The sequence below is a fragment of the Cercospora beticola genome, chromosome 6, assembly GCF_033473495.1.
Source record: "Cercospora beticola chromosome 6, complete sequence".
NCBI lineage: Eukaryota > Fungi > Ascomycota > Dothideomycetes > Mycosphaerellales > Mycosphaerellaceae > Cercospora > Cercospora beticola.
Genome location: NC_088940.1, coordinates 280,609 through 305,004, shown reverse-complemented (window position 1 = coordinate 305,004; position 24,396 = coordinate 280,609). Strand labels below are relative to the sequence as shown.

General features: G+C 52.8%; 11 protein-coding genes across 11 annotated transcripts; 4 read left to right on the top strand and 7 right to left on the bottom strand.

Annotated features, from left to right (window-relative positions):
• Positions 1 to 155: 155 nt before the first annotated feature.
• On the bottom strand, positions 156 to 1,146 carry RHO25_009242 (uncharacterized protein; the record flags this gene model as incomplete). Its single annotated transcript, XM_023600790.2, has 2 exons — positions 156 to 764; positions 826 to 1,146. The coding sequence occupies 2 exons, from the start codon at positions 1,144 to 1,146 to the stop codon at positions 156 to 158; spliced, it is 930 nt and encodes a 309-aa protein (XP_023453189.1).
• A 729-nt stretch (positions 1,147 to 1,875) lies between these two features.
• Positions 1,876 to 4,329, bottom strand: RHO25_009241 (uncharacterized protein; the record flags this gene model as incomplete). The annotated part of the gene is made up of 2 exons (XM_023600789.1): positions 1,876 to 3,218; positions 3,276 to 4,329. 2 exons carry the CDS (start codon positions 4,327 to 4,329, stop codon positions 1,876 to 1,878), a joined length of 2,397 nt encoding a protein of 798 aa, XP_023453799.1.
• A 907-nt stretch (positions 4,330 to 5,236) lies between these two features.
• RHO25_009240 (uncharacterized protein) lies at positions 5,237 to 6,373 on the top strand (the record flags this gene model as incomplete). The annotated part of the gene is made up of 1 exon (XM_023600788.2): positions 5,237 to 6,373. One exon carries the CDS (start codon positions 5,237 to 5,239, stop codon positions 6,371 to 6,373), a length of 1,137 nt encoding a protein of 378 aa, XP_023453798.1.
• Positions 6,374 to 7,353: 980 nt separating this feature from the next.
• On the top strand, positions 7,354 to 8,160 carry RHO25_009239 (uncharacterized protein; the record flags this gene model as incomplete). Its single annotated transcript, XM_023600787.1, has 1 exon — positions 7,354 to 8,160. The coding sequence occupies one exon, from the start codon at positions 7,354 to 7,356 to the stop codon at positions 8,158 to 8,160; it is 807 nt and encodes a 268-aa protein (XP_023453729.1).
• Positions 8,161 to 8,511: 351 nt separating this feature from the next.
• Positions 8,512 to 12,374, bottom strand: RHO25_009238 (uncharacterized protein; the record flags this gene model as incomplete). The annotated part of the gene is made up of 8 exons (XM_023600786.2): positions 8,512 to 8,792; positions 8,894 to 9,279; positions 9,339 to 9,451; positions 9,507 to 9,614; positions 9,678 to 9,897; positions 10,214 to 10,606; positions 10,674 to 11,234; positions 11,287 to 12,374. 8 exons carry the CDS (start codon positions 12,372 to 12,374, stop codon positions 8,512 to 8,514), a joined length of 3,150 nt encoding a protein of 1,049 aa, XP_023453728.1.
• A 1,188-nt stretch (positions 12,375 to 13,562) lies between these two features.
• Positions 13,563 to 14,506, top strand: RHO25_009237 (uncharacterized protein; the record flags this gene model as incomplete). The annotated part of the gene is made up of 6 exons (XM_023600785.2): positions 13,563 to 13,706; positions 13,756 to 14,016; positions 14,081 to 14,140; positions 14,193 to 14,313; positions 14,363 to 14,399; positions 14,449 to 14,506. 6 exons carry the CDS (start codon positions 13,563 to 13,565, stop codon positions 14,504 to 14,506), a joined length of 681 nt encoding a protein of 226 aa, XP_023453795.1.
• A 317-nt stretch (positions 14,507 to 14,823) lies between these two features.
• Positions 14,824 to 15,654, bottom strand: RHO25_009236 (uncharacterized protein; the record flags this gene model as incomplete). The annotated part of the gene is made up of 1 exon (XM_023600784.1): positions 14,824 to 15,654. The coding sequence occupies one exon, from the start codon at positions 15,652 to 15,654 to the stop codon at positions 14,824 to 14,826; it is 831 nt and encodes a 276-aa protein (XP_023453794.1).
• Positions 15,655 to 17,103: 1,449 nt separating this feature from the next.
• Positions 17,104 to 18,135, bottom strand: RHO25_009235 (uncharacterized protein; the record flags this gene model as incomplete). The annotated part of the gene is made up of 2 exons (XM_023600783.2): positions 17,104 to 17,738; positions 17,787 to 18,135. 2 exons carry the CDS (start codon positions 18,133 to 18,135, stop codon positions 17,104 to 17,106), a joined length of 984 nt encoding a protein of 327 aa, XP_023453770.1.
• A 643-nt stretch (positions 18,136 to 18,778) lies between these two features.
• On the top strand, positions 18,779 to 20,499 carry RHO25_009234 (uncharacterized protein; the record flags this gene model as incomplete). The annotated part of the gene is made up of 4 exons (XM_023600782.2): positions 18,779 to 19,592; positions 19,642 to 20,042; positions 20,100 to 20,129; positions 20,179 to 20,499. 4 exons carry the CDS (start codon positions 18,779 to 18,781, stop codon positions 20,497 to 20,499), a joined length of 1,566 nt encoding a protein of 521 aa, XP_023453731.1.
• Positions 20,500 to 20,744: 245 nt separating this feature from the next.
• RHO25_009233 (uncharacterized protein) lies at positions 20,745 to 21,497 on the bottom strand (the record flags this gene model as incomplete). The annotated part of the gene is made up of 1 exon (XM_023600781.1): positions 20,745 to 21,497. One exon carries the CDS (start codon positions 21,495 to 21,497, stop codon positions 20,745 to 20,747), a length of 753 nt encoding a protein of 250 aa, XP_023453796.1.
• Positions 21,498 to 22,602: 1,105 nt separating this feature from the next.
• Positions 22,603 to 23,413, bottom strand: RHO25_009232 (uncharacterized protein; the record flags this gene model as incomplete). Its single annotated transcript, XM_023600780.1, has 4 exons — positions 22,603 to 22,657; positions 22,709 to 22,786; positions 22,844 to 22,999; positions 23,094 to 23,413. 4 exons carry the CDS (start codon positions 23,411 to 23,413, stop codon positions 22,603 to 22,605), a joined length of 609 nt encoding a protein of 202 aa, XP_023453730.1.
• Positions 23,414 to 24,396: the final 983 nt, after the last annotated feature.

Here is a 24,396-nt window from a genome sequence, read left to right as displayed (position 1 = left end):
CTTCCGAGATGGATGTCGTTGTTGTGTATATCGAATATGTGATGGCCCGAAACGGACCGATCTGGGAATTCTGGAAGTAACTTCGCTCGATACTTGCTAATTGTTCTGTTTCCTCCTAATCTATCATCAAGTCGTCTGCAAAAGTCCTCAATCGCTCACCTAAACCTATCCAAGTTCCTCCCCACCCACTCCTCAAACCCAATAGCCGGATGCCCCGTAAACCTCTCCACATTCTTCACTCCCTCCTCCCAATCTTTCACCGCAAAGCTCGCCTTACTATCCCCAATTTCCGCCATCTTGCCCGCCAAATACTTCGCAAAATGCTCAGGAATTCCCTTGGTCAGATACTGCTGTACAGCCTCCTCCTCTCCAATCTCTGCGATTTCAAACTTCTTCCCCAAAGCCTTCTCCACAATCCTGACCTGCTCGATACGACTCAACATCTTTGGTCCGAACAAGTAGACAGCATGCACGTCCTTCTGGTCTTTTGCGAGGATGTTTCCTGCGACTTCGCCCATATCTTCAGCAGTGATGCCGTCGAATTCCGCATCTGGAGCTTGTATCTTGAGACTTCCTTTCTGAATCTCATCTCCATGCCACATTTGGATATTAGTGGCAAAACCACCCGGTCGGATTGCCACAAAATTCTCCTTGCCGTAAATATCCAGAAGCTGAAGCTCGACTTGTGCGTGTCCATAAGGGATAATATCTTGCTGTGGGATATCCTCCAAAGGTTCCTTGACAGTATAACTGCTCAGAAAGACCTACACGATCATCAGCATACCACTCTTCCCAATCATCAATTTGAACCACACGCAAACTCACAACAAACTCCACACCACCCTCCTTCAAAGCCTGAATCGTCCCTCTCATATGATCCCCCGCAGCATGCATCAAATAAAAGAAAGCCTTCTTCGCACCTGTATCCTTCACAGCCTTCTTCACGCTCTCGGAATCCGTCAAATCAGCTTGAACTCTCTCAAACCCACCCTTCTTCTCCTCACTCTCATCCAATCCCGGTATAGTCTTCTTCGGGTCCCTCATAGCAAGAAACACCTTCGCACCAAGTTTCCCAGCCGCGATGGCAGCATTACGGCCAACATTGCCCGTGGGGCCGAAAATGATGATGGAGTTGGAGGACGACATAATGCTCCAATCTTGTGGAAGAAGCTTGTGCTGTTGGTCCGCTGGTTTTGAGATGGAATTAGCTCAAATATACCAAACGTCGCAAGAGAGTTGACAAGTTAAATGCACCCCCAAGTGGGGCAACCACCTGAGAATCCACAAAAAAGTCGGAGGTAACGCCCTTCCACCTTTCCCAAAAGCCGCTGGCGTTCTCGCACTGCATTTCAGCCAGCTCCTGCAGGATTCCGTGTTCGTAGCTCCATCACCAAAGCATCCAAGCAATGCATCCTCCTTCGAACAAGTGCACAGGGCTTCGGACAAACAACTGTTCGGGAAAACTTCAGAGCCTCCAGTCGATGACGCAAAAGAGTGTTTAGTGATGATAGTGCTTCTCAGAATTCGGCACCGAAGTTGCGCGCAGGAAAAGCAGGCAAGACCAATGTAGCACAAACCACATACCGCGCCGAGAGGAATCGCAATCTTACAAATGCTGCCGCCGACGGGAACAGCATTGTCCCGCAAGCTGACAAAGACAAGAGGATCAAACTCGCACATGGCAGCATGCAGACCAAAAGCTACTGCTGTGTGAGCTAACAATCAATATACACTGAAAGATACAGCAACAAACCAAGCCAAAGCGAAACACCAAGCGAGCCTTCAACAAGGTCACACCAATCATTACCACTCATCCAATATCCCAAGAAGCATACTCCAACTTCTATCGCCAGTCTCAGAGAGCCGTGGTACGCCTTACAAAAACGCACTAACCGAAGTGTCTTCCAATTCGGCCCTCTGCCTGTTACCCAAAACTCCTTCTCTTCCCTTTCGCTCATTGAGCCAATCCGTGACCATATGCTGTCCCGGCGAACGTCTCGTAGCAGAATCTCTCATCTCCATCATGGACTGTCTAGTGAGCGAAGCAGGCTTCTGGTACCCATCTCGCAGCGGTGGCTCCCTCATTGAAAATGTGGATTGCCTTGCAGATAGCCTGGAGAGCGAAGGCTTCATGACCGCATCTTTGAGACTCGGCTTCCGCACTTCCGTTCGCTTTCGGTGCTGAGACCCAGTCGCAAGCCATTGTGAGCTCGACAGAGCAGGTAGGGGCGACTCCGGAGCCCGGCTGCTGATGCTGGGTGGTCGCACGTTTTCTTTACTGCCGAACGTGTGCAACGGGCGATTTCTGCTCGGTAGACGGGCGTGAATCGGTTGGCCAAGACCACTGGGCGGTCTCATTGGTTCGCCAATGCTTTGCCGTGTCGGAGGTCGAGGTATCTCTGCATGACTGCTTCGACTTGGCGGTCTGAAGCTCGGGAGCACGACTTGCTGATCGCGCAAACTCGCAGGGCTTGGTGCAATTCTTGGGTAGCGATCGTTCATAGTCGAGACAATGCTGCTCGCCCGAGACCTTGACCGAGCTGGGTCATCAGCGGCTTCGGAAAGTGGCGAGATTGAACGAGGTCGAAGCTTCTCGCTGTTGAGAAGGCGGAACTGCTGATCAGTGTTCCCCAGAGTAGTTCTCATCTCGTCCGACAGCCATTTGCGCCAAGTGCCGCTTCCGTGAGCCCCGTGGTGGACGGTGTGCGATCTTGCTGGAGACGGCGAGTCTTGTGCGAAGTACTGCATGGCAGGCGATGGAGTGCGTCGTGCTTGCAGATACTGTTCATCACCTGGCACATTCAGCGACTGGTAGCCCGGGCCTGTTGTGCCCAAACTGGTTCTCATCTCGTCTGACAGCCACTTTCGCCAAGACCCACTTCCATTGCCTCGGTGGTGTCGACTCTGTGGCTTTGCTGGCGAGATGCTGTACCTGCGGACTTCTCTGCCAGTGATCAAAATTGTTGTCGTACCCTCATCGCCCTCTGGCGACAGTGGACGCAGTGAGACGCCATCGGTGCCGCGAGAGTACACGCTGGGCGAGATCACATCTGCCCTGGCATGAGGCACTCGGAGGGCCGATCGCCGCTTCAAACTGCTTCCCGGAGAAACGACCTCGGTGACTGGAGAGGGTACGTAGGCCGCGCGAGTGCCGGGTTCAGGTGTGATAGTACGGATGGTTGGCAAAGTAGGCTCGAATAATGTCGTGTCTTCCAATTCTGTTCATAGTCAGTCAGCTGCGTGCGCACGAGAAATGGTGAGTCAGCGACGCTTACCAGATGCATCCAACGGTGTCGTTAGGCGTTGCCTGGACATGGCTCGCTCTGACTTGGCAGGACGAATGCGTTTTTGCAGAGCGCTATACAGCCCCATACTTTCCTCGGAGGACTCCTTGAGGTCCGCTCTGCTGCCTCTATGCAGTCTGTTCCGCACGGGCCCACCGAAGAAAGAACCCTTCTTGCGCAGCTCACGACTGTTGGCTTCCAGGATAGGCTCGGCTAGGACATCTGGCTGCGTCCGACTGCGTACTGGGCTGACGAAGAATGAGCTCTTCTTGCGCAAGTCCTGGCCCGTCGATTCTGGCAACGGCTGAGCAGCCAATTCGAGTTGGTGCGATGGGCGACGTCGGCTGCGAATGCTTGACACTGCGGCTATGGTAGAATTTGTCCAGCTTGTGACACGGGATCTAGTTGATGTAGAGTATGGGCGGGAAAACGGCTCTGGCTCACTGATGGCGTTGTTTGCCGGAGGTTCCTCAGCAGGCACAGCGGCCTGGACTGTGTCGGGAGGAGCATCTGAAGGAGCATCGGGAGGCTCATTGTAAGCTGGGTCGGGGGATGTTGGAGGTGCAACGGGCACAATGGGCGCAGGAGTTGATTTTCGGAAGACCTGCTTGAGCCTACCCTTGATGTTGATGGAGAAGTGCCTTGGCGTGGGAGTGGGAGTGTTCGTATGAACAGTCCTCGCGGCAGGAGTATCTGGAGATGCGGTCACATCTGCAGGCTGTTCATCCAAGCCAAATGTCTCTTTGGGTGAAGGCTCAGACTGTGGTGCACGTGGAGTCGACACTCCTGCTGCCTCTGGTATGGATGTCGTGACTGTGGTTATAGATAATACAGCTGCTGGCTCTTGCTTCTGGGTGGATGTGGACGCGTTCGAACGCGTTGATCGCCTCCGTGCCAGCTCAAAGTGACTGCCCTGCGAGTGTCTCGATCGGCGGCTCGGACGACGCGTGGGTGTCGCGTGGTCTTCTGAGTGTCGAGCGTAGGCGCTCCTGGCGGCCGCTCGGGCTTCTGCGGCGGTCGAGTAGCTGTTGGTCAGCTCGGCCATGTCTGTGGCCGTGTTGATGCATACGAGAGAGGAGCTGAGAAGGAGATTGCAAGTGCATCTTCACCTACCTCGTCGCTGGCTGTGTCGCAAGAGCAGCCGCGAAGGCCATCGTCGTGGCAGCTACATTGTGCTCGACCAGCTCTTACTGTTGTTCCCATCGCAGCTTCTTCGAGCGGATTGCCTGGTGGCCCGGTCCAACTCACTGTCGTCTTATCTTGTCGCCGGCAAGGCTTGCATTAGGCAGCATGAGGTGGTCGTGGTCGTGCTCTTTTTCCGTCACTGCTGCCGCAATCGCGAGGGCTGTGGTACGCGTCGGAAGGCAGATGATCGTGCGACCTCCGCTGCGATGGAATGGTCGCGACGGTGAAGCTGTCGGAAGGTGAGGATTCCATAGCATGCACAAAACATTATGCGTGGACCTGGCCATGTTCGCGGAGACTCATCGAGCGAGGCTGCTTTTCGGGGCGGATGCAACCCCGGCCTCACCCATGTCGTCGTTGCCGCATTGGGCTTAACTAGTTGTCGCTGCTCGGGATGCCCCTGCTGCTGCACAACGTTTCATCAGCCCTTCGTCGACCTCCGCTCCTCCTCCGCAAACGGCTGCTGTCCATCGCAAAGTTCCGTTGAGCCTTGGAGCTTCGATATGGCTGTGGGAGAGCAGCAGGTCTGGCGCGTACCGTTCCAGTTCCAGACAATGACGCGCATGTGCCTCGGCCCACCGCGTCTGCGCAAGCCTCGGTTTCGAGGAGAACGCTACGAGCACGCGTTCCGCGCGGAGCTCGACTTCACTGCATCTGCGGGCAGCCAGGAGAGTATCGTCCCAGGCTGCGACTAATCATAAGTCCATTGTAGTCTCTCATTGTTGTTCAGCTGCTTTCGCTCCCCCTCTCACCTTGACCGCACCGTCATGGGAGTCCTCACTTCGCAGCCCGGAAAGGGCATCTGGACACTATGTTCACTCGCCCTCAATGCCGCACGTCTCCCACTGTGGATGATCTGGTATCTGCCCTCCTCGCTGCGCCAGCACAAGGACTGGACCTACAGACAGGCCATTCTGGTGCAGATCGTCAAGACCTTCCTGTGGAACGCGTCGATGGTGGAAGTGAAGACTCCGCTGTCCATCATCCCAGGCGCCGAGAAGGAGAAGTGGGCAGTTGCAAAGGTCGCCCCCTCAAAGGCCTACGCAGGTCCCGCCAAGCTCGATGGCACCATCAAGCCTGAAGACTGCGGAGGAACGTGGTATCCCACGCCAAACCCGATGGGCGGTGCCTACAAGCCCGAACTCGTCATCCTTCACTTCCACGGCGGCGCCTATGTCATTGGCGATGGCCGCAAGAAGGACGCTGCTTTCGCCGCGACGACCCTGCGAAACAACACCGATGCCAAATTCGTCTTCTGCCCACAATACCGACTTTCCTCGAATCCAGGTTGCAGATTCCCAGCCGCTCTGCAGGACGCCATCACTTCATACTCATACCTCGTCAATGAGCGCCAAATCGATGCCAGCAAGATCATTCTTTCCGGTGACAGTGCAGGTGCAAATCTCGCACTCGCACTGACACGCTACCTGACCGAGCACGGAAAGGCCACAGGTCTCGATTTGCCACACGCCATTCTTCTCTGGTCGCCTTGGGTTTCTCCTCTCGGCTCCTTGACTGCCGAATCCTTCAACAAAAGTCCAAACCTTGGAACTGATTACGTTACCGCTGCCTTTGGAGCCTGGGGTGCGCGCACATATCAGCCACTGCCTAGCACAGGCGCGACTTTGGATCATCCATACATCAGTTTCTTGTCACACGCATTCGCCACAAAAATTCCAATCTACATTTCCACCGGTGAATGCGAAATGCTATTCCACGATGATGTTGCGTTGTACGAGGAGATGCGCGCAGTCGAGGGAAATGATGTTCATCTGCAAGTCGAGGAGCATGCAGTACACGATACCATCCTGGCCGGACCTCTGGTAGGCTTTGAGAAGGAGGCTGTAGTGGCTGCGAAGAGAGCTGGCGAGTGGTTGAGGACGCTGAAGCCAAGTGCTCAGTAAATGCGGCGTGCTTGTGTTTCACGGCAGATGCTGCTGATCCGCCACCTGTGTCGATGAGCAGCAGATCAGTCAGTGCAGGTAGTACTGCGCCTTTGTACAGCTAGATTCCCTGTCCCAGCAATTTACTGCGATTCTCACCGGCATATAGGCTTCTAGAACATTTCTGCAACATACCACAGCACCCAGACCCATCTGCAGTTCTTACAAAGACTTTGCGTATGATCATTCGGTGATGCCTTCTGACTGGAAGCAGATTCAGCCCGTGAAAAGATGCGAAAATTCTCGATTTCGCAAAGCGCTCTTGGCCGGCAGCATTCGATCAGCTTATCTATGGGTCCCCACTCAATTCTCCGGTGGATGGTAAGATGAGCTTACACTTCGCACGTGGCATCACGATGTGGAATATGGAACAGGCAAAGGTCAAACAGTGTCCAAATCTGATTGGCGGCAGGTGGTCTATAAACGTCAAGGGCTGAGCTCACGCCAAGCTTCAATGCTGTGTAACTATGCTGCACGCCTTAGCAGCGCTCATCCAGTCGGCTACGCTCCACTGCATGCTGAAGCACAGGCAAGTAAGGCTCGGTCATGGCCGAGCAAGGCTTCCAAGTGCTCAGCCTTAGGATCTGGCGTGCGAGGTAGATGCCCTATACTATTCATACCGGACATCACAAAGCATGGCTTGCATGCTGCGGTCATCCTTGACAGCAGGATCCTGACAGATCTGGTGCTCCTACTGGCCAGCAAGAACAATGGAGTATAAGATCCTCTGTGTATCTCCATCCCAGACATATCATCATCAGCCAGCTACTGCAGAAAGCCACAAAATTTCTTTGCGTATTTCCTATTTGTTCATTTCCTTGAGACCTTCGTTAGTTTCTCATATATCTGTCTTGCTCTGCTGTTCGTATTACTAAAGCACGCAATCATCACTTTGCATCCAAGACCAGGAACACAAGAACACCAACATCCAACGAATCAAAATGCCTTCACTCAACAACCTTCTCACTCTCTCCTTGGCGGCCATCGGTGCCCTCGCCGCTCCTGCTCGCGACTTCACCGCACGCGACAAAGACTACTCCAACAACACCTCTCCATCCTCATACCACTCCTCCAACAACCACCACAACCAAAAGGCCGACGAACCTCTCTGCCTCACCACGCACCAAGCCCAAGCCATCGCAACAGACTACGGCCTCCTAATCTCCGACTACACCGACGCTCTCGCCGATAGTCTCCTCATGCCCAATTTCACCGACTACTCCCAATCAGTCAACACCCTCATAAACTCCTGTCCCCAAGGCTCCGAAGCCCACACTCTCCCCCTCTCCGCCCCGACCTTTACCTCCTTGGAAAAATTTAAAGCAGGTCAATCCCAACAACCTCCCATCAACTTCGAACAACTCGCCATCTTCCCCGCTTGTACCAGTGTCACAATCCGCTGGCAAACAACCAATACCGTCAACGCTACGGATCTTTTGCCTACGGCGAAGGAAGGTGCGAGACCTGTTGTGGGATTAATCACGATGGATGCGATTCCTGTTCCAGAGAGCAAGATTGGATGGAAAGTTCATACTGTTTACTCGGAGTTTGATTCGGGTGCTTGGTTGCAGAATTTGAGAGACGCAGACATTTGTGGAAACCCGGAGAAGAATTTGGGAGCGCCGGATGCTAATCCGAATTCGAACACGAACGCTGAAGCGGCAAGCGTAGGAGGTGCGGAGCCTTCTGGTGATGGAGCCGCTCCTGCTACTTCGAGACCGGTGAAGAGGGCGAGGATGTATGTTTGAGCATCTGGGCTGGTGGGGTGAGATTGGGCAACGCGAGTTCAACGTGGCGATTTGAGGGAGCATCCTTTGACAGTATGTATTGGCGTTGGTTGTGAAGTATTGTAGCATGGCGTTTTGCTTGTTTGTTTATTTGGTTGGTTCAACCGAGTTCATCGATGGTCTTGCTGTGGATGATAGCGTTGGTTGCATAAAATTTATCATAATCTCAGCCTGCATGACGGCTCTTGTCTCTTGTTGCCCTATTTTTCGAGAACTTTCGCCGTTTTGCTTACTGTGTAAAGCACTTGACATCCACGCTCGAAGTCTTCTGAAAGTAATAATACAATCTTCCTCAGGTCTCACCGATACTGGCTACTTCCCACTCGACAAAAAATTCTGACTTTCCAACCACTCTCTTAGCACTTCGTTGACTTCCTTCGGCTTTTCCCAAAGTGCCCAATGCCCAGCATCAACCTCCTTAACGACAGGCTGGTCAACATGCTGAACCATGAACGCGACCCATTCGTCCGTAACGAGAATATCGTCCATAGCACGCACGAACAGGTACGGAACTTTGAGACGTCCGCCATCCACACGGTCCAGGAGAGGTCTGGTGGCCTCGAAATTGGCTTGGGTGGTGCGGTAGTAGTTGCCTATACAGCATTTAGGAGATATCCCCAACTGATCCATTCCAGTGACGTGTGAGAGCACAAAGTACTCGCACATGAACAATCAGGGCATGACTGTTACTTACATGGTCCTCGCATTCCATTTCGCGAGAACTCTTGAACATAGTAGTCCAGTTCCTTAACATCCAACAGTGCCGGATCACCGACGCTTGGAAGACGGTTCAAGTCGTATCCGTTCTTAGGAGTAAATGGGTACTCTCCTTCAGGAGTCAACCCTCCGTACGCGGCTCGCAGAAATGTGCGCATTCCGTCCTCGTCTTTTGTAAAATTCTCGACGACACCTTCCGCGCTGCCCCATTGTAATTGGTATCCCAGCAAGGGCATGTGCTTGATGAGTACATCCAGTGGGACGTAATCCTTTGATGGCGGGAAGAAAGGAACCGCGACGGTTACCAGATGTGTGACGAAAGAGGGATACCATAGTGTGAAGTGAGTTGCCATGATGCTGCCCCTACACATTTGTTAGTCTACGCCTTGCAGCGGGAGTTGTATTTGCTCAAGTCAACTCACCAGTCATGCCCAGCAACGATGACACTCTCGCAGCCTAGCGACTTGCATAGTTCATAGAAATCATCGACCTGAGACTTGAACGTGTACGGCTGGAGGCTATCCGTTGGCGCATCCTGCATATATCAGCGTCAGCCAGACGGATCTGTCTGCTCAATAAAATAAGCTTACCGAACGTCCGTATCCAATGCAATCAGGCACAATCACTCGGAATCCATGCTCGACGAAGAATGGGATTTGATAACGCCATCCGGCAGATAGATCAGGAAATCCATGGATCTGTTACCAGAGCAAGACTTCGCATCTGCGTCGATCAATGAATCGAACACTGGAGCGACTCACCAGAATAATGGTGTGGATAAATCTAGCTTCCGGTTCAGCGAGAAGATACCCTATATACCCAGGTATGAGCCGGTTTCCAACAGGGAGAACATAGCTTATCTCGTTGAGACCGTTGTAAAAAGCTTCAGTGAAACTGCCGCAATTGGTTGGATACAGGATGACGGTGGCGTTGCTGATGCGGCCGTAAGTGTGCGAATGTGTTGGCCGACCACCAACGTACCTGTATCATAAAATTCGATATCAGTCTATCCTCGCAAACTTGCGAACAGTTTGCGTTCAGGAAGTAATGCGTGGTGAGCGATATGGGCAGCTAGAATGGAGGAGAGATGTTGTCTTTGCTGTTAGCCAATTCTATCTTGAAAGCAATCATGTGCCCAAGCATTTGGGGAGGGAGTGTTGGCTCGAGACTGTACGGCCGTAGCATATAGCCTCATTCTCACAATTGAGCATGTTGGCGGCCCCGGTCCGGCTAGAGCAAAGTCCTGGACAGTAACGGCGCGCTCGCTGGAGTTCTCCTCTCCGAAGGTTGAACAGACTCGTCTGAAGAACTTCTCCCGACCGTTGTCAGCGTCAAGCTCTTTCCAGACGGTGCAGTGAATGAGCCAGTATCCATCACGATTCCTGCTTCGTGACCATAAGCTTTCTCATGCAATGCCAACAACTCCATCTCTTTCCACTGCTGGGTACGGAATCTGCCCCCAGGATTATTCTTCTGTCTTGCACGAATCCAGTCCACGATGCTGGCGAGTGTGAGATTGGCGATGATAATCAAGCTACCAAGGATGAGGATAATTGCGAGTCCCAGGACGCTGAAGGATGAGTGGTCACTGCTTCGGGTCATCTGTGCGCGGCACATCCACTCGCTTTCGGGCTCTGGAGCCACAATGAATTCGTTGTATTGTTGGTTCCGGTACCCAGTGGCGAATCGTCTGTCGTGGCCGAATTAGCACGTAGCTCAATCTCATTGCTCGCCTTCTAACTTCAATTAGGACTCACCTCGCTAAAAGTTGTTCTCTGAACAATAGTGTCGAGAACCAATTTCCCAGCTCAAGTATCCACTGATCATCAGGCAGCCCCGGACTGTTTCGTCGCCTAATAGATCTGCTTGCGAGCATACTCTGTGCTCCAAGAGTCTTTATCAATCGCGCCATTGACGCCACCTTGGGAGCGTGGATTCGGTCCAAGATCTGTTGCTGTGTTGGCGTCAACAGTAGAGATCGAATGCCTTTCTTCCGGAGACTGTGAACGCATGGCTGATCAGGAAGTGCAGGGTTGCAGTACGTCGTGTCTGAGAAACACGCGACTGCAGTGCTAGAGACAGTCCGATCCGAGTCTTCGTTCGCGACGTATGCTGTAACATTTGCCGTTGACCCCTCCAGTAGGACGGAGTCTGTAGGAAAATCTGTAGCACGAGTGGCTTTGAATAGCGGGTCTCGGACAGGTCTCGTGAAGAAGACGCGATTATGCAAGAACACCAGCAATGTATCTGATGCCGCGCTGGTCAAGTCGGGTATCGCATCGAATGTCCCATTGCCGTCAATCTCGCGAGTGTGAGCCCTGTAAGTCGGATGATTAGCACAGTGTCATCAGCGAGGCAGTCAAGACTCACTGCAGCATGTACGGAACCTCGAGGTGTGGTGAGCCGCTAGTGAGCGCTCGTCTGCCGCCTGATGTGACATAGTAAGTAGCCAACATGCCATCGTCTCTACGATGGAGCGACTCGCCAAGGAAGTAAGCCGTGAATGTACTGGTGTTGGAGCGTGCAAGAATGCGATCTAGAGGGTGGTCTGAATGATTGCCAGGCGTTATCGTATAGTCGGGCCACAACGTGCTGATATTCTTGGCGGTGTAGCGCTTTTCATATGAGGACAGATCCAGAGGCGCGCACGTCATGTTCGCCCTATAATGAAGGCGATCATGTGTCCGCGAGTTGATCCCAAGATGCAGCTGGGTATCTATCATGCCCGAGTCAAAGGTGACGCTGTTTGAAGTACACAATTCCTGGCCGAAAGGACACTCGTCGCTCGAATTGAAGGTCCATGGAATAGCTTGCAAGCCAGGCGATGTACACGGCGCGCTGGAATTAGACTGCCGCTGGACATCGAAGCAAGCTTGGCTCAGTGAAAGTGCCGCCCGGAAATTCTCAACCTCCGCCAATTGCTGTGTCTGATATTCATCTTGAAGTCGCAAACCTGCCTCAGTCTCGTTCAGATCGTTGAGGGTCACGGTCGGCCATATCCCACATCGTCCTGGTTTTCGCAACACATCCGAGCTTGAACTGGTGACCTTGGATGAGAATACCGCTGCAGCGCCGAAGCCGAGTACATTCAGCAGCGCAAGAAAGATGAGTGTCGAGGATCTGCAAGCGCGATACCCGTCCCTTTTTGTCCATTTTCGGTCTGCGAGATACACATCGTGTATAGCGCTTGTTGCAGAGCTGCTATTTCGAAGGATTGCTAACTGCTGGGCCGACTGCGATGTTGAGCTGGACACGAAAGTCTGGGCTTCTGCTCGGAACTGGAATATTATCCAGCACAGCAATTGCCAGGCATGGCCTCCGGTGATCCGAACGAAGAGCGCCAGAAAAGCAACCAAGAAAGCCCCATCTCGATGAGTAAGTGTAAGAGTAGCACCTTGTATCTGGCCGAAGCTCCAGTTCGTCCATAAGCCCAGATAGATTTGATCTTGAGTGGCCATCTTCGAACAGATTTGCGCGAGTTTGAGCTGTTGAAATTATAGGTATGACTGCTCTTTTTATAACACGGCTCGTGCAAGCACCAACGGATCTATCTGTCGAGCCTATGGTATGCGTACAGTGCATCGACGGCCAAGAGGACGGTTAAGAAGATGGCTTGCATGTCCAGTGGAGGGCAGCTGGGTCGAGATGTGGCTCAAAGTCTCCATTCTCGACCCTTTAGAGTTGAGGAGGGCAGCGGCCTCTCCAGGACGAGCATGACAAGACTCAGTGGCCACAAAGCTGACGAAGGCATGGGGTGCGACACTCGTGGTCTTTGTTGAGGAGCTGATCGGATCACTGAGAGCTTGCAGCGTAGCACGAACTGCCTCTGGTGGAACCCAGGCCTATTCATTCGTAATGTCCCTTGGTTACGTCTGTGCAACTCCAGGTCAACAGAAATTGAAATCCAGAGTCCAATCACTGAGTCTGAGATTGAGAACCAATTCAGCCATCCGACAAGCTTGCCAAGATGAGTTCTATGTGCGCCACCATTGCCCGCAGCGTGCACAATAGGCAGCAAGACGTGACGTGGAAGGCCTCTCGTCTCATGAAACAGAACTGCAGTCGTGCAATGCGGTGCTCACACTCTACTCAAAGTCAATGTCAGCCTCTCCTGAAGTCCAGACTGGTCCTCACACTGCGCCCAACAGAGGCCGCCCAAATGCATACCAAGATGAAGTATAGCCCCACTTTGTATGCGTCCAGAGGAGTGGCGCAGTAGTCCACAAGCTGCATTGGTCGCAAAGCCGGTATCCTGATGCATTGGGGGATATGATCATGGGCGTGCTTCGTCCGTGCAGTACACAGTGTTGTCCTTTCTGCCCTTCATGTCTCGTCGTTCCTTTCACATGGGTCGGAGCCAGAAGTTAGCGCACTGGTCCTTGACATGTCGGACTGCGTCTCGACACACGCTGCCGTGTTTCTGGGGCATCTTGTCGCGAAGAGGGGCGCAGATGTGGAATCGCGGTCGTGACGGGCAGGCACAATTTAGGACGAGGAAGGACGTTTCCCTCTTGCTGCCAGCCAACAGCGACATCCACGTCCACGCCAAGACTTTAGCGCGGACTGATGCCTGAGGATTCTCACTCACGTCACCACTTCGCACGCGCCCTTCTCACTTGACATCCACTTCCACAACACGCGAGTCGATGCGAGCACAGATTCCCATCACGCGCACCAGGCATCTGCTCCGACGCTTCACCATGTCATCCGCCGGGCAAGCACCCAAGATCAACCGCATCAGCCCGCTATCAGCAGACGAAGCAAAATGGACCGAGCTCCGCAAGATTGAGGTCAACAGATCCCGACCGACTACACCCGCAGCCCACTGATTCTTCTCAGTGGACCGATCAAGATGGCAAGAACCGTGTATGGGAAGCTGCGGCCCGTAAGACTCGATCGAAGGGAGGCGTAGACGCTGTTGCCATTGCTCCAATCCTGCGCCACCCAACCAGACCACCGCAGACCATGGTCATCCTCCAATACCGCCCGCCAGTCGAGGCGTACTGCGTTGAATTTCCCGCCGGGCTGATCGACGAGGGTGAGACACCGGAGCAGGCCGCTGTGCGAGAGCTCAAGGAGGAGACAGGCTACGAGGGCAAGGTTTGTGACGTCTCGGATGTGCTCAGCAGCCAACCCGGAATGACGAATGCCAACATGAGTGTAGGTCCTCGATTGTAGCCCAACGATTGTCGCCGATCCGGGATTGACCAATGCAAATATGCAGGTGCGTTGTCCGAATTGCATCCTGTCTTGGCGTAATCGCTAATGTCTTGCAGATGGTCACCATTGAAGTGCAGCTCAAAGAGGGTGATGAACAGCCGGAGCAGCACTTGGACGAGGGTGAGCATATCGAGCGGCGTGTGGTGCCGCTAGACCAGCTCTACGAAAAACTGCAAGGTATGTCATCAGCGCCGTCTCCTGTCGTGAGGTTTGCCAACGGCGACAGAACTGTCCAAGGAGGAGGGAAAGATTGTGGACGCCAGGTAAGAACGAGTCCATAAACCTCTATCGCGCACAAACTGACCCATTCAGGCTCTTCCACTGGGCTCTTGGCCTCCACTGGTCTCGCAAGCTCGATCTCAAGAACTAATGTCGGAACATCGCAGAGTGGGACCAGAAAGGTTACATTACAGACGAATACGTTGCGTTCCTGGCTTACGGCTGGTATTATGGGCGAAAGTTCGCCCCGTTGTAGAAGTCATTCGCAAACAGATGCAGCTCCCACCAGCAAAAGGGAAGCAAGAGAAGTTGTCCAAATACCATGCCATTCCACATACTGTCTAAGTGTACACATTTTGACACGCCCGCAAACCATGCTACTAACGCTCAACAGATCATGCCTTTTCAGTCTCGGTCATACATTGTCATTCCAGCTCTCCAGCAGACCATCGACCTGGACTGCTCGCGTCACTCGTACAAGACATCCGCCCTTCTCTTTCGGATGTACTCGTAGTCCGGCCCATTCGCCCACACCCAGAGCAGAAACAACACCATGACCCCCATCAAGAATCCCAGGAAGATCGCGGTAATCCTGCCTCTCCAGTTGTCTGCGGTGCCAAGAGCAGCCATCGCTCTCGATGGATCCAATCCCGCTCTTTGAAGCTCCTCAGTTTCAGCTGATTTGCTCTGGCCGCGGACAACTTGACTTGCTCGAAATCGATTGAGCTGAGCAGTGCTTTCCTCCAGTGACTGAGCGAGCACGTTGCGGGACTTTCTGAGTTTTGCGATTTCAATAGCGGGATCCGGATCGGTGGCGTAGTGTATCGAACCCGAATCTTCCTCCGGGCCGGCAGTTTCTGGTGCACGACGATGTGCTCGAGTTGGATTGTTCATTATGGCTTCTCGATGTCTTTGCTGAGCGAATTGAGGAGTTTCTTCGACGACTTGCGTGCTTGCTGGCGATACTGCAGGCACCGGAGTCTGTCGTCCTGGCACAACAACGATGTTGCCACCCACGTCGTCCTCAGACTCCGAGTTTAGCTGCTCTGGCAGTAGTCCGCGCCTCAAAGGCGTTGGTGCTGCGGTGCGCTGGGAAGGAAGTCGGGATGCTGCGGCGGTCGTGCTGAATCTGGCCAATGGACTCGTCTGAATGCTGTCGTCCAAATCAGGATCAGAAGTTGGTGGTGAAGAAGCCGGTGATTGTCCACGGCCACAATGCGAGATGGATTCGTGATGTGTGGAATTGCCGACTTGAACACCTCGAGATGTTGTTGTTGCGGAACGTAACTGGTCCTGCATGCGTTGGCGACATTCACAAACTGTGCTGAGGTCTCGGTGAAGGCGGCAGTAGTCACACCGTACTGAGGAAGCTGACATGATTGCTAGACTGTCTCGGACCGTATTTGGTGTCGGAAACTTTTGCTTGCGGCCTGCCGTAAGCAACTGTTGATTGCTCGTGATGTATTGAAGCTGCAGAAAAGGAAGCAAGAGAAGCGGATATCGATACTTTTATGGAGGGCGAATGTGTCCGCGCTCTTCACTAGGCGAAGACTTTCGACACGTTACTGCATGTCTGAAGTGAATCAAGTCACTTGCTTGGAGGGAAAACACGAGACCTGGCGTTGAATCAACAACAGAACAGCCCAAATCAGGTGACACCAAGTCTCACTCGGGAAAGACAGGATCCCCAAATTGAATGATTGCCATTTCGAAAACACTCATCGACACAATTCTCGCGTCCTCCAATATCCTGCTACTCGTCTTTCGCGCCACATTCAAAGCCCCAAAACCTGCCGTCTCCGATCCCGAATGTAGGACATCTCAGGCCAATGAAACCAGCAGAAACATGCATAGAACAACACCACCACCATCAACACGAACAAAGCCTGGACTCTTCCCTCCCTTGCACTGAACCCTGCGATGTGCTTTTCGAGTGATTCCAGTCTCTCATCGATCTTTCTACACTGGCCGCGGAGTTTCGCCGACCATGTCTCGTTTCCTTCTACATCGTCGGCCATCTCATAGAGTCTGAGACGTGCTCTCATGTTTTGATCAGTGGCATTGTGCAAAGCTTGTCGCAGAAGGGAGTCTGGATTGGAGCCTGGGGGCTGCGGTCCCAAGACTGCACTGCGGCCGCCATTAAGCGCCTCAATTTCTCCACTGGGGGTCAGTGGTGGAGCATCTGGCATTTCAATGTCGCTGGCTGCAGGATGAGAATTGACAAGAGTCCCTTGCTTGTTTCGACCTGCAGGTCTGGGCTCGCCACCAGGACATGGCGTGGATCTTGGCGGCTCTTGAGCATCTTCTGGAGTATCTGCAATGACGGGCGTCGTGCCATCGTGCATGTCGTTTTGAAATTCGCTTCCATCAGCACTGCCTATGCCACCAGGGCTTGACTCTTCGGACTCGTTGATGCTGCTGCTTGACTCGACACTGTCGCTGTGCTGGAGTGACGCAGTGCGATGTAATCGAGAAGGATAGCGCGAGCACCGTTGGCCTGCTTGTGTCGGCATATTTTTCGCAGGCTCGAGTTGACGTTGAGGCTGGTCCTGACGCACTTGGAATATTGATTCTATGTTAGTGCTGATTTGAGGTGACAGGTTCACAAGATGAGATACAGAGGAAACATCTTGCAAGGCCGTGACTATAGAAGGTCAACGCGTGGGGTGAACCCAACTTCCACCGCGCGTGACATGACTAGCTCATTCACTCTTGGAATATGAGCTGCGCCCAATCATCCAAAAGTCTTCACTCGCCGCTTGGCCCTGGAAGCACCTGCCCATATCCAGGCGGTACGCCAAAATCTGGCGTGCCGTCCTCATTCCATCTCACCACAACAGCATTTGCACGCCTTTGATCTCCGCAATTTCCCCCAGAATTGGGCGTCGAATGGTAAACATTCCAAGTCTCGCTACCATCAGGGCTGGTAAAGAAGCTGTTGTGTCCGGTACCGAACTCTCCATTCGCACTTGTAAAGTGAGGGCCGGTCTTGACCCAGCTGGCGCTATCCATAGGATCACCTCCCGTCCATTCCAAAGTGCCAAGTGCGTACGAGGGTGTTCCGCAGTACGACCCAGAGAATGCGATGAAAGTTTTGTTGCCATTGTACAGAGCATAAGGACCCTCATTGACGGGTTCCCCGACCAGCTCCCAGCTTTCTGTCGGCTCAGAGAGGACTTTGTGCTCGCCCGTGGTCGTGGCACCAGTCAGGGGCGTGATGTAAAGCTTTTGCTTCTCGCCAGCTTCGAAGCCTCCGTTTACGAACCCCGAATACACAAAGTAGTTCTGATTTTGCAGACGAACGATTGTGCCATCGATTGAGAAGAAGCCAGGGGTTTGAAGCTCGCCGGCATAGCCATACATATCCCAAGGCGTGCTGCCGCCTGGCGATTCTATTAGCTCAAATCCTCTCAAAGACTCTATCTGCTCACCTCGAATGGCATGCGACCTTTGACGACTTAGCGGATTAGGTCCAGCAGAGTAGTAGACATGCCATGCTCCATCTATGTAGTGCATCTCTGGTGCCCATACATTGCAGCAGCGACTTGGTTCAGAATCGGCCCAGATGAGCTTCGTCTCACCATTCTTCAACCCATCCAACGTCCTCGCTCGGGCCATTTGCAAGTTGGCAAAATTTGTGCTCATGAAGTAGTACCAACCATCGTGCCAGACGATGTTGGGATCTCCTCCATTGACATCGCGAAGAGGATTGGAATAGCTTGCAGCGGAGACTCCGCTGAATGAAAGCGGCAAAACTGCCAGGAAAGTAGAAAGCTTCATGGTCGGTAATTTTCGTTGCTCATCTGGTGCTTCATCGTGGAGGAAGACCTCTATTGTATAAGACTGGCATGGGCGCAGAAGCCCAAGACGGAGAATCTATTGCCATCGCAATGACAGCAACAACGTGAAATACCTACCTGTCTGGTCGTGTTCGTCGCCTTGGGACTTCTTGGCTGTTGATGATCAGCACTGAATTCACATTAGACGGAGACTCGTTGATGGAGGAAGTTGACCCGGGAGTCTGGGATGGCATCAGAAGATCAGTGGTCTGCAGTGCGACGTAGTGTTGCATTCAGTCACCTTGGCGTCACCACCATTGCCAAGCCCCCCAGATTGTGGTCTCCACCCTCTCCGTCCTCTCCACCTCGGGGCAAATTTCTCCACCAATGACCATGTTCTTCCCTCACAGCACGCCGCTTGAGACTGGATGCCGCAGACCGAACGGATAATGAACACACACTTTAGGATCCACAAGCCGATCCAACACGAGTTGGCGCGTGGCCTTTACCCGGCTTTGGCACTTGCAGGAGCCACTGACGCACATCGTCGATGCGGCCACTTCAAAATAAAAGAGCCTCCATAATGGCTGTGAATGCGGCTCCCATAATCTTCCAGTCGGCCTCTCTCGACAACATCGGGCAAGATGTATCGCTTCACCAACATCTATGTGTTGGCGGCCTTTGGCACCATCGGCGGTGCCTTGTTCGGGTTCGATATCAGCTCGATGAGCGCATGGCTTGGAACTGAGCAATACACCCAATACTTCAACTCTCCCGACAGCGACCTACAAGGAGGCATCACCGCGTCGATGAGCGGCGGATCACTCATTGGTGCCCTTGCAGCTGGATTCCTGGCCGATAAATTTGGACGAAAGATCGCACTACAAATCGCCTGCGTCATTTTCGTAATTGGCTGCGCGATTGTCTGCTCATCGCAAAACGTTGGACAACTCATTGCCGGCAGAATCGTCAATGGCCTTTCAATTGGTATCTGCTCGTCACAGGTCTGCGTATATCTTGCAGAGCTTTCACCCTCGGCTATTCGTGGACGCATCGTTGGGATTCAGCAATGGGCCATCGAATGGGGCATTCTCATCATGTACCTCGTTTGCTATGCCTGCGCGCAAACAGTCTCTGGGCCTGCCGCCTTCCGAATTGCTTGGGGAGTGCAAGGAATTCCAGCAATCATCCTTTTCTTCGCCCTCTTTTGCTTCCCGGAATCTCCCAGGTGGCTGGCTGGACGAGAACGTTGGGAAGAGTGTCTGACCGTACTGGCTGAGCTACATGGACAAGGTGATCGCACCAATCCCATCGTCATTTCAGAGTTCGAGGAGGTCCAGGAAGCCCAGCGAGTAGCTGCACAGGCTGCTGGCATCGGATTCTTCAGCCTGTTCGGCCCCAAGATCTGGAAACGAACCCTTGCAGGAACTTCAGTCCAAATGTGGCAGCAGCTGCTAGGTAAGCCCGCAGATTCTTCTTTGATAGTTGACCTCTAACATAGCAACAGGTGGAAATGTCGCCATGTACTATGTGGTCTATATCTTCCAGATGGCTGGCCTTTCTGGAAATACAAACCTTTATTCCTCTGCGATCCAATACGTCATCTTCCTAGTCACCACAGGCGTGATGTTACCTATCATCGATAGAGTTGGACGACGACAGCTACTGCTTGGAGGCGCCGTTATTTGCATGACGCTCCACTTTGCCACAGCTGGTGTCATGGCGACCTACGGTCGCCCTGTGGACTCGGTATTCGGCAACGAGAACTTGAAGTTGGAACTGTCGCCCGTACCAGGCAAAGCTGTCATCGCCCTCAGCTACATCTTCACCGGCATCTATGGCCTCACGTGGGCACCAACTGGCTGGATCTATTGCTCTGAGGTTTTCCCTCTCAAGTATCGTGCCAAGGTAAGTTTCGAACTGTCCAGGTGAAGTCAACATCTGAGAACTAAATCATTTGACCAGGGTGTTGGCCTTTCAGCTGCGACGAATTGGGTAAGCTCGAACCCCTTTCCTATTGATGAATCACAACTGACCTTCTCAGGCCTTCAACTTCGCTCTCGCATATTTCCTGCCACCTGCGTTCCGCAACATCACCTGGAAAACGTACATCATCTTCGGCATCTTCTGCTTCGCAATGACTTTCCACATCTTCTTCATGTACCCTGAGACCGCTCGAAAGACACTGGAGGAGATTGATCTGATCTTCGACTCCAAAATCTCTGCCTGGAAGTCAGCGAAGGTGCACGCCAATGCACTGCAGACGAGGGCTGCGAAGATCGAGAGTGGCGAGACACATGGCGATACAGGACTTGATATGGAAAAGGACAAGGAGGGTGATGTGTATCAAAAGGAAGTTGTGTAGGTTTCTTTCTTATTCAGGTATTGCTGAACGCATATCGATCTGCTCTTGGCAGTCGATTTCATCTTTGCCTTTCGACGCTTGCTCTGATGACCAAATTTATCCCATATTGCTTTTTGGGTACAGTTCGCGACCCGCGCGATTTCAGAATGCAATGCCAGCCGCGTGAATTTTCTCGATCTTGCTCAACTTATAGTCGGCGAGATCGCTCTTCCCCGTCTCCTACACCAATGACAGGCCAAAATCTCCTAGTGCCTGCACAAAACCCTTACTGCAACGCCTCCCACATTTTGTGTGCAGAAAAATGGTCCAATCCCACCTGACGGAGGGAGGCCCAGAGTAGGCATATCCGTTGCAGCAGCCATTCCCGTGGGGGCAGCTCGGGTCGTCGTGATCAGTGTCGTTCGTTCTTCGCCAAATGCTTGTGGTCGTTCGGTGTTTGCCGCAGGCTCTTCGCCAAATGCTTGTGGGCGCTCGGTATTCGTAGTACGCTCTTCGCCGAAAGCTTGTGGTCGCTCAGTGTTCGCCGCCGCCGTCGTGGTCGTAGTCATTGGTAGAATAGAGAAAATAGGTTGGCTGGTAGTCGTTGTAGTTGATGCCGCAGTCCGGGTCGTGGTCGTCGATGTGACGATTGGAATTGTAACAGAGCCACTCGGAGGCAGAGTATCGCGTTTGAAAGCTGTGTCAACGCTGTCGCTTTCCGAAGCCATCTCGATGCTGCTCTTGAAAAAGCATACACCTGACCCGCTGCCGCCGATGTAGGAAAATCCGACACACTCGGCAATAGCATCGCATAGTGGGAAACATGCAGAAAATGAAGACGCTGGCTCATTGCTCAAGTCCCCTCCCCTGCGATCCGTGTTGCATTCCGTCGTGTAGCCACCAATCTGAGTTCCACTGCCAAGTTGCTGACATGACATTTCAGTAGGAGGCGATGATTGCGGAAGCGCAGAGGCAATGCTCGCGGCCATTGCAAGGCCTGAAAGAAGTGAGGTCAACATCTTGAAGGATCAAAAAGATAATGAATGTAGGCTGAAAAGGATACTGTCGAATGAGAGGAATGAACAATTGTTCTAGATTGGTGAGCGCAGCGGAGTGGAACGAGCACAGAATACTCATATGTAACACATATAGCATACCATCATCGTAGGAGACAGGGTGCTATGAGAAATAGCGATCCACGAGTCTGCCTTGGCTGTGACACTCGTGGGTATAGCGTGTGAGTAGCGCGAAGTCGGTACGGAACCGTGCTCCAGCCCATCCTGCATCGTCATAGCTGAATACATGCCTATAGATCGCAAGAGATGCGTGCTGGGGCTCGTTTGACGTGACATCCATGACAGCACGAGAACTGCCTCTATTCGTGACCTGCAAGAATCAGTACATGTCTGGCTAATACTTGCAACAGTTGTCAGCTTCAAGAGGCGCATGCCTTCGAACAAGACCGGGGATCACTCCTTCAATAACGTTGTCTGTCGTTTTGGTAGAAGCGAACAAGATTCTGAGTTTGCCCGATTGCCTAAGAAGGCAATCATCTGTGCCAAGAAAGCCTTGATTCTGTAGATGACAATCAGCCACCCGTGTAGCTTGCAGCCGCCCTGTGTCACATCTGCAAGCCGTTGTAGACACTTCGTTGGGCTTCGTTATGAAGGGATTGCTTGCCCTGCTCCATACTGAAAACAATGAGCACAATTGTTGAGCTGAATACGGTTCCTCGTTCCAAACCTGGGGATGTGCATCGCACGTTGCCAAAAACCGAAGACGCCGTGTTTGCTAGGTAAGCAACAGCATAGATGCTCTGGACTCGTCAACGTGATACTTTGGATGAAACTGTGCTGATGAAGTTGTGAAGTCGGTTGAAGAGACGTCCCAAAGCTTGTGGCTTGGCGTTCAAATTTATCCGCAGGGCAGGGGCCCTTCATTCCGCGACAGACTTTTGCTCTGCTCCGCCACCTCTACTCTCTCATCATGAACGGCGCGCACCTTTCCCTCGATGCCCCAATACAGTTCACTGCAACACGCTGATTCTATCAAGATTGACGATGGCCGTGAGTGGCTGGTGCCAGACCAAAAGAGTCCTGCTCACATTTAAACACAACTGTGGAACTAATCCACCTTCCTCCACCAGAGTTCTCCTGTGAAACCACCACCACGGGTGGATCTAAAGAATTGAATCAGCAGAGTCCGCATGAAGATAAGCTATAATACTCACTGGATATGTAAGAGCTTCCCTTCAGGAGTGGTATGAATTGTATAATTCCTCCTCTGCAGCGCTCCCTGCCAACTCGGTCTTGGAAGAAGCAACGTCAGCTTCATCGCTCACCCGAATTCATCGGATCAGACTTACACATTGGCGACTACTAGAGGGCCATGGAAGATCTGACCTGATGTGGTGTTCGCTGGAATATCACGGCTTATGGTAATCGGTCCAGCATACCCTATGCTGTGCTTGCCAACGAGAGCCCAGTCATCGTCTGAGTCCTCCGGCTGGAAAGGAAACGTTCTGGTCGCGCGACAAGGTAATGGTAAGCAGGTCGTCTGAACAATGTAGCAGCCATTGGACGGCCGCGAGAGCACCCTCTATTTCCGGCACTTACAGATTCGGTCGCAACTCAGGTTCAGTAGCCGTAATGGTAGCAGACATCCAACCGGACTTGCTGTATGTGATGATGCCAACGGGTCGCTCTCCATAAGCCTCATCTGGAATAGGTACACCGTCCCGCGCACTCGTTGTGTTGATCAAAGCGTACGTTCCGGCAAGTGCGTCCAAAATGGCTTGGTCTGGGTAAAATGGTTCGCATTGTACTGGGCTATTGCTGTTGCTGTCGCTGGCCTCCGCACTTGTAGAACCAGCCTGGGGATGAGGAACAGCCCAAGCGGTAGTGAGCAGCAACGATGTTGCAAACGAGAGCTTCATCTTGTTTGGGCGAGGACTACTTGAAAGACCGAAAGACCGGGCTGATCGAAATGCAAGATTGCTAGCTGTATTTACGACATCGCTCGTCCGAAAGCCCTTTAGTATACTCTCCGCCAAGCCAATGCTGAGTCGGATGGTTGGTCATGCCGAAGCGAAGTCGGCTTGCTTTGTCCTGCGAGATCTTGAATGGTACGCCGCTTGTGTCAGTATCTACCGAGTGGTGCGGCGAAAGGAAGCAGTGGTACGTTTCTCGGAGCAGCACGCTTGATCATGGCGCTGGCTCAAGCATTTCGCCCAGGCGAAGCTGTCAGCAGTAACGGAAGAACAACTCATCTTGGAAACCCGCCAGGGTCGGAACAGTGGAGTAAGGATTACGGCTGCAGCACCAAGAGCACAGTGTTCCGAATACACAACCAGCCACGAAATCACGGAAAAGATCACGGCTGATTCAGAGTATGACCGCCATCCGGTTCGACAGAGAGAGATGAAGACGAAATGTACTCCGCAAATCTCCCCACACAAGGCTCACTGCCCATGGGGAGAGTGGGCTCGCATGAGAACCTGCGCGCCGAGATCATTTGGCGCGAGCGCTAGATCTTTTAGCAGTCTTCGGACACATGCAGGCCCCTGCTTCCAAGACGGACTATGCTGGCAAAGGCCGCTTGGCATGAAATCCGCCAGGCCAAGGTCCGATGGGACTGCAAACCGTTCCTGATGATTTGTGGTTTCTGATGTTCGGGCGAGATCTTACATTCAATGAGACTCAGTTGGCGCAAGCTGGCACGAAACCATGTCTTCATCGTCGTCCGCCATTCATTCATGTCATTACCAAATATACAATCATGATCCGGCCGATTACCACCCACTCATGATGCTGTGCTTCTTCCCCAAAACGAGACCCAAAAAGCAGACCCGAATATTCAGCAGACCCTACCGCCACTGCCCCAAGAACAAGAAGCGCCAAACACACCGTGCTCAAACAC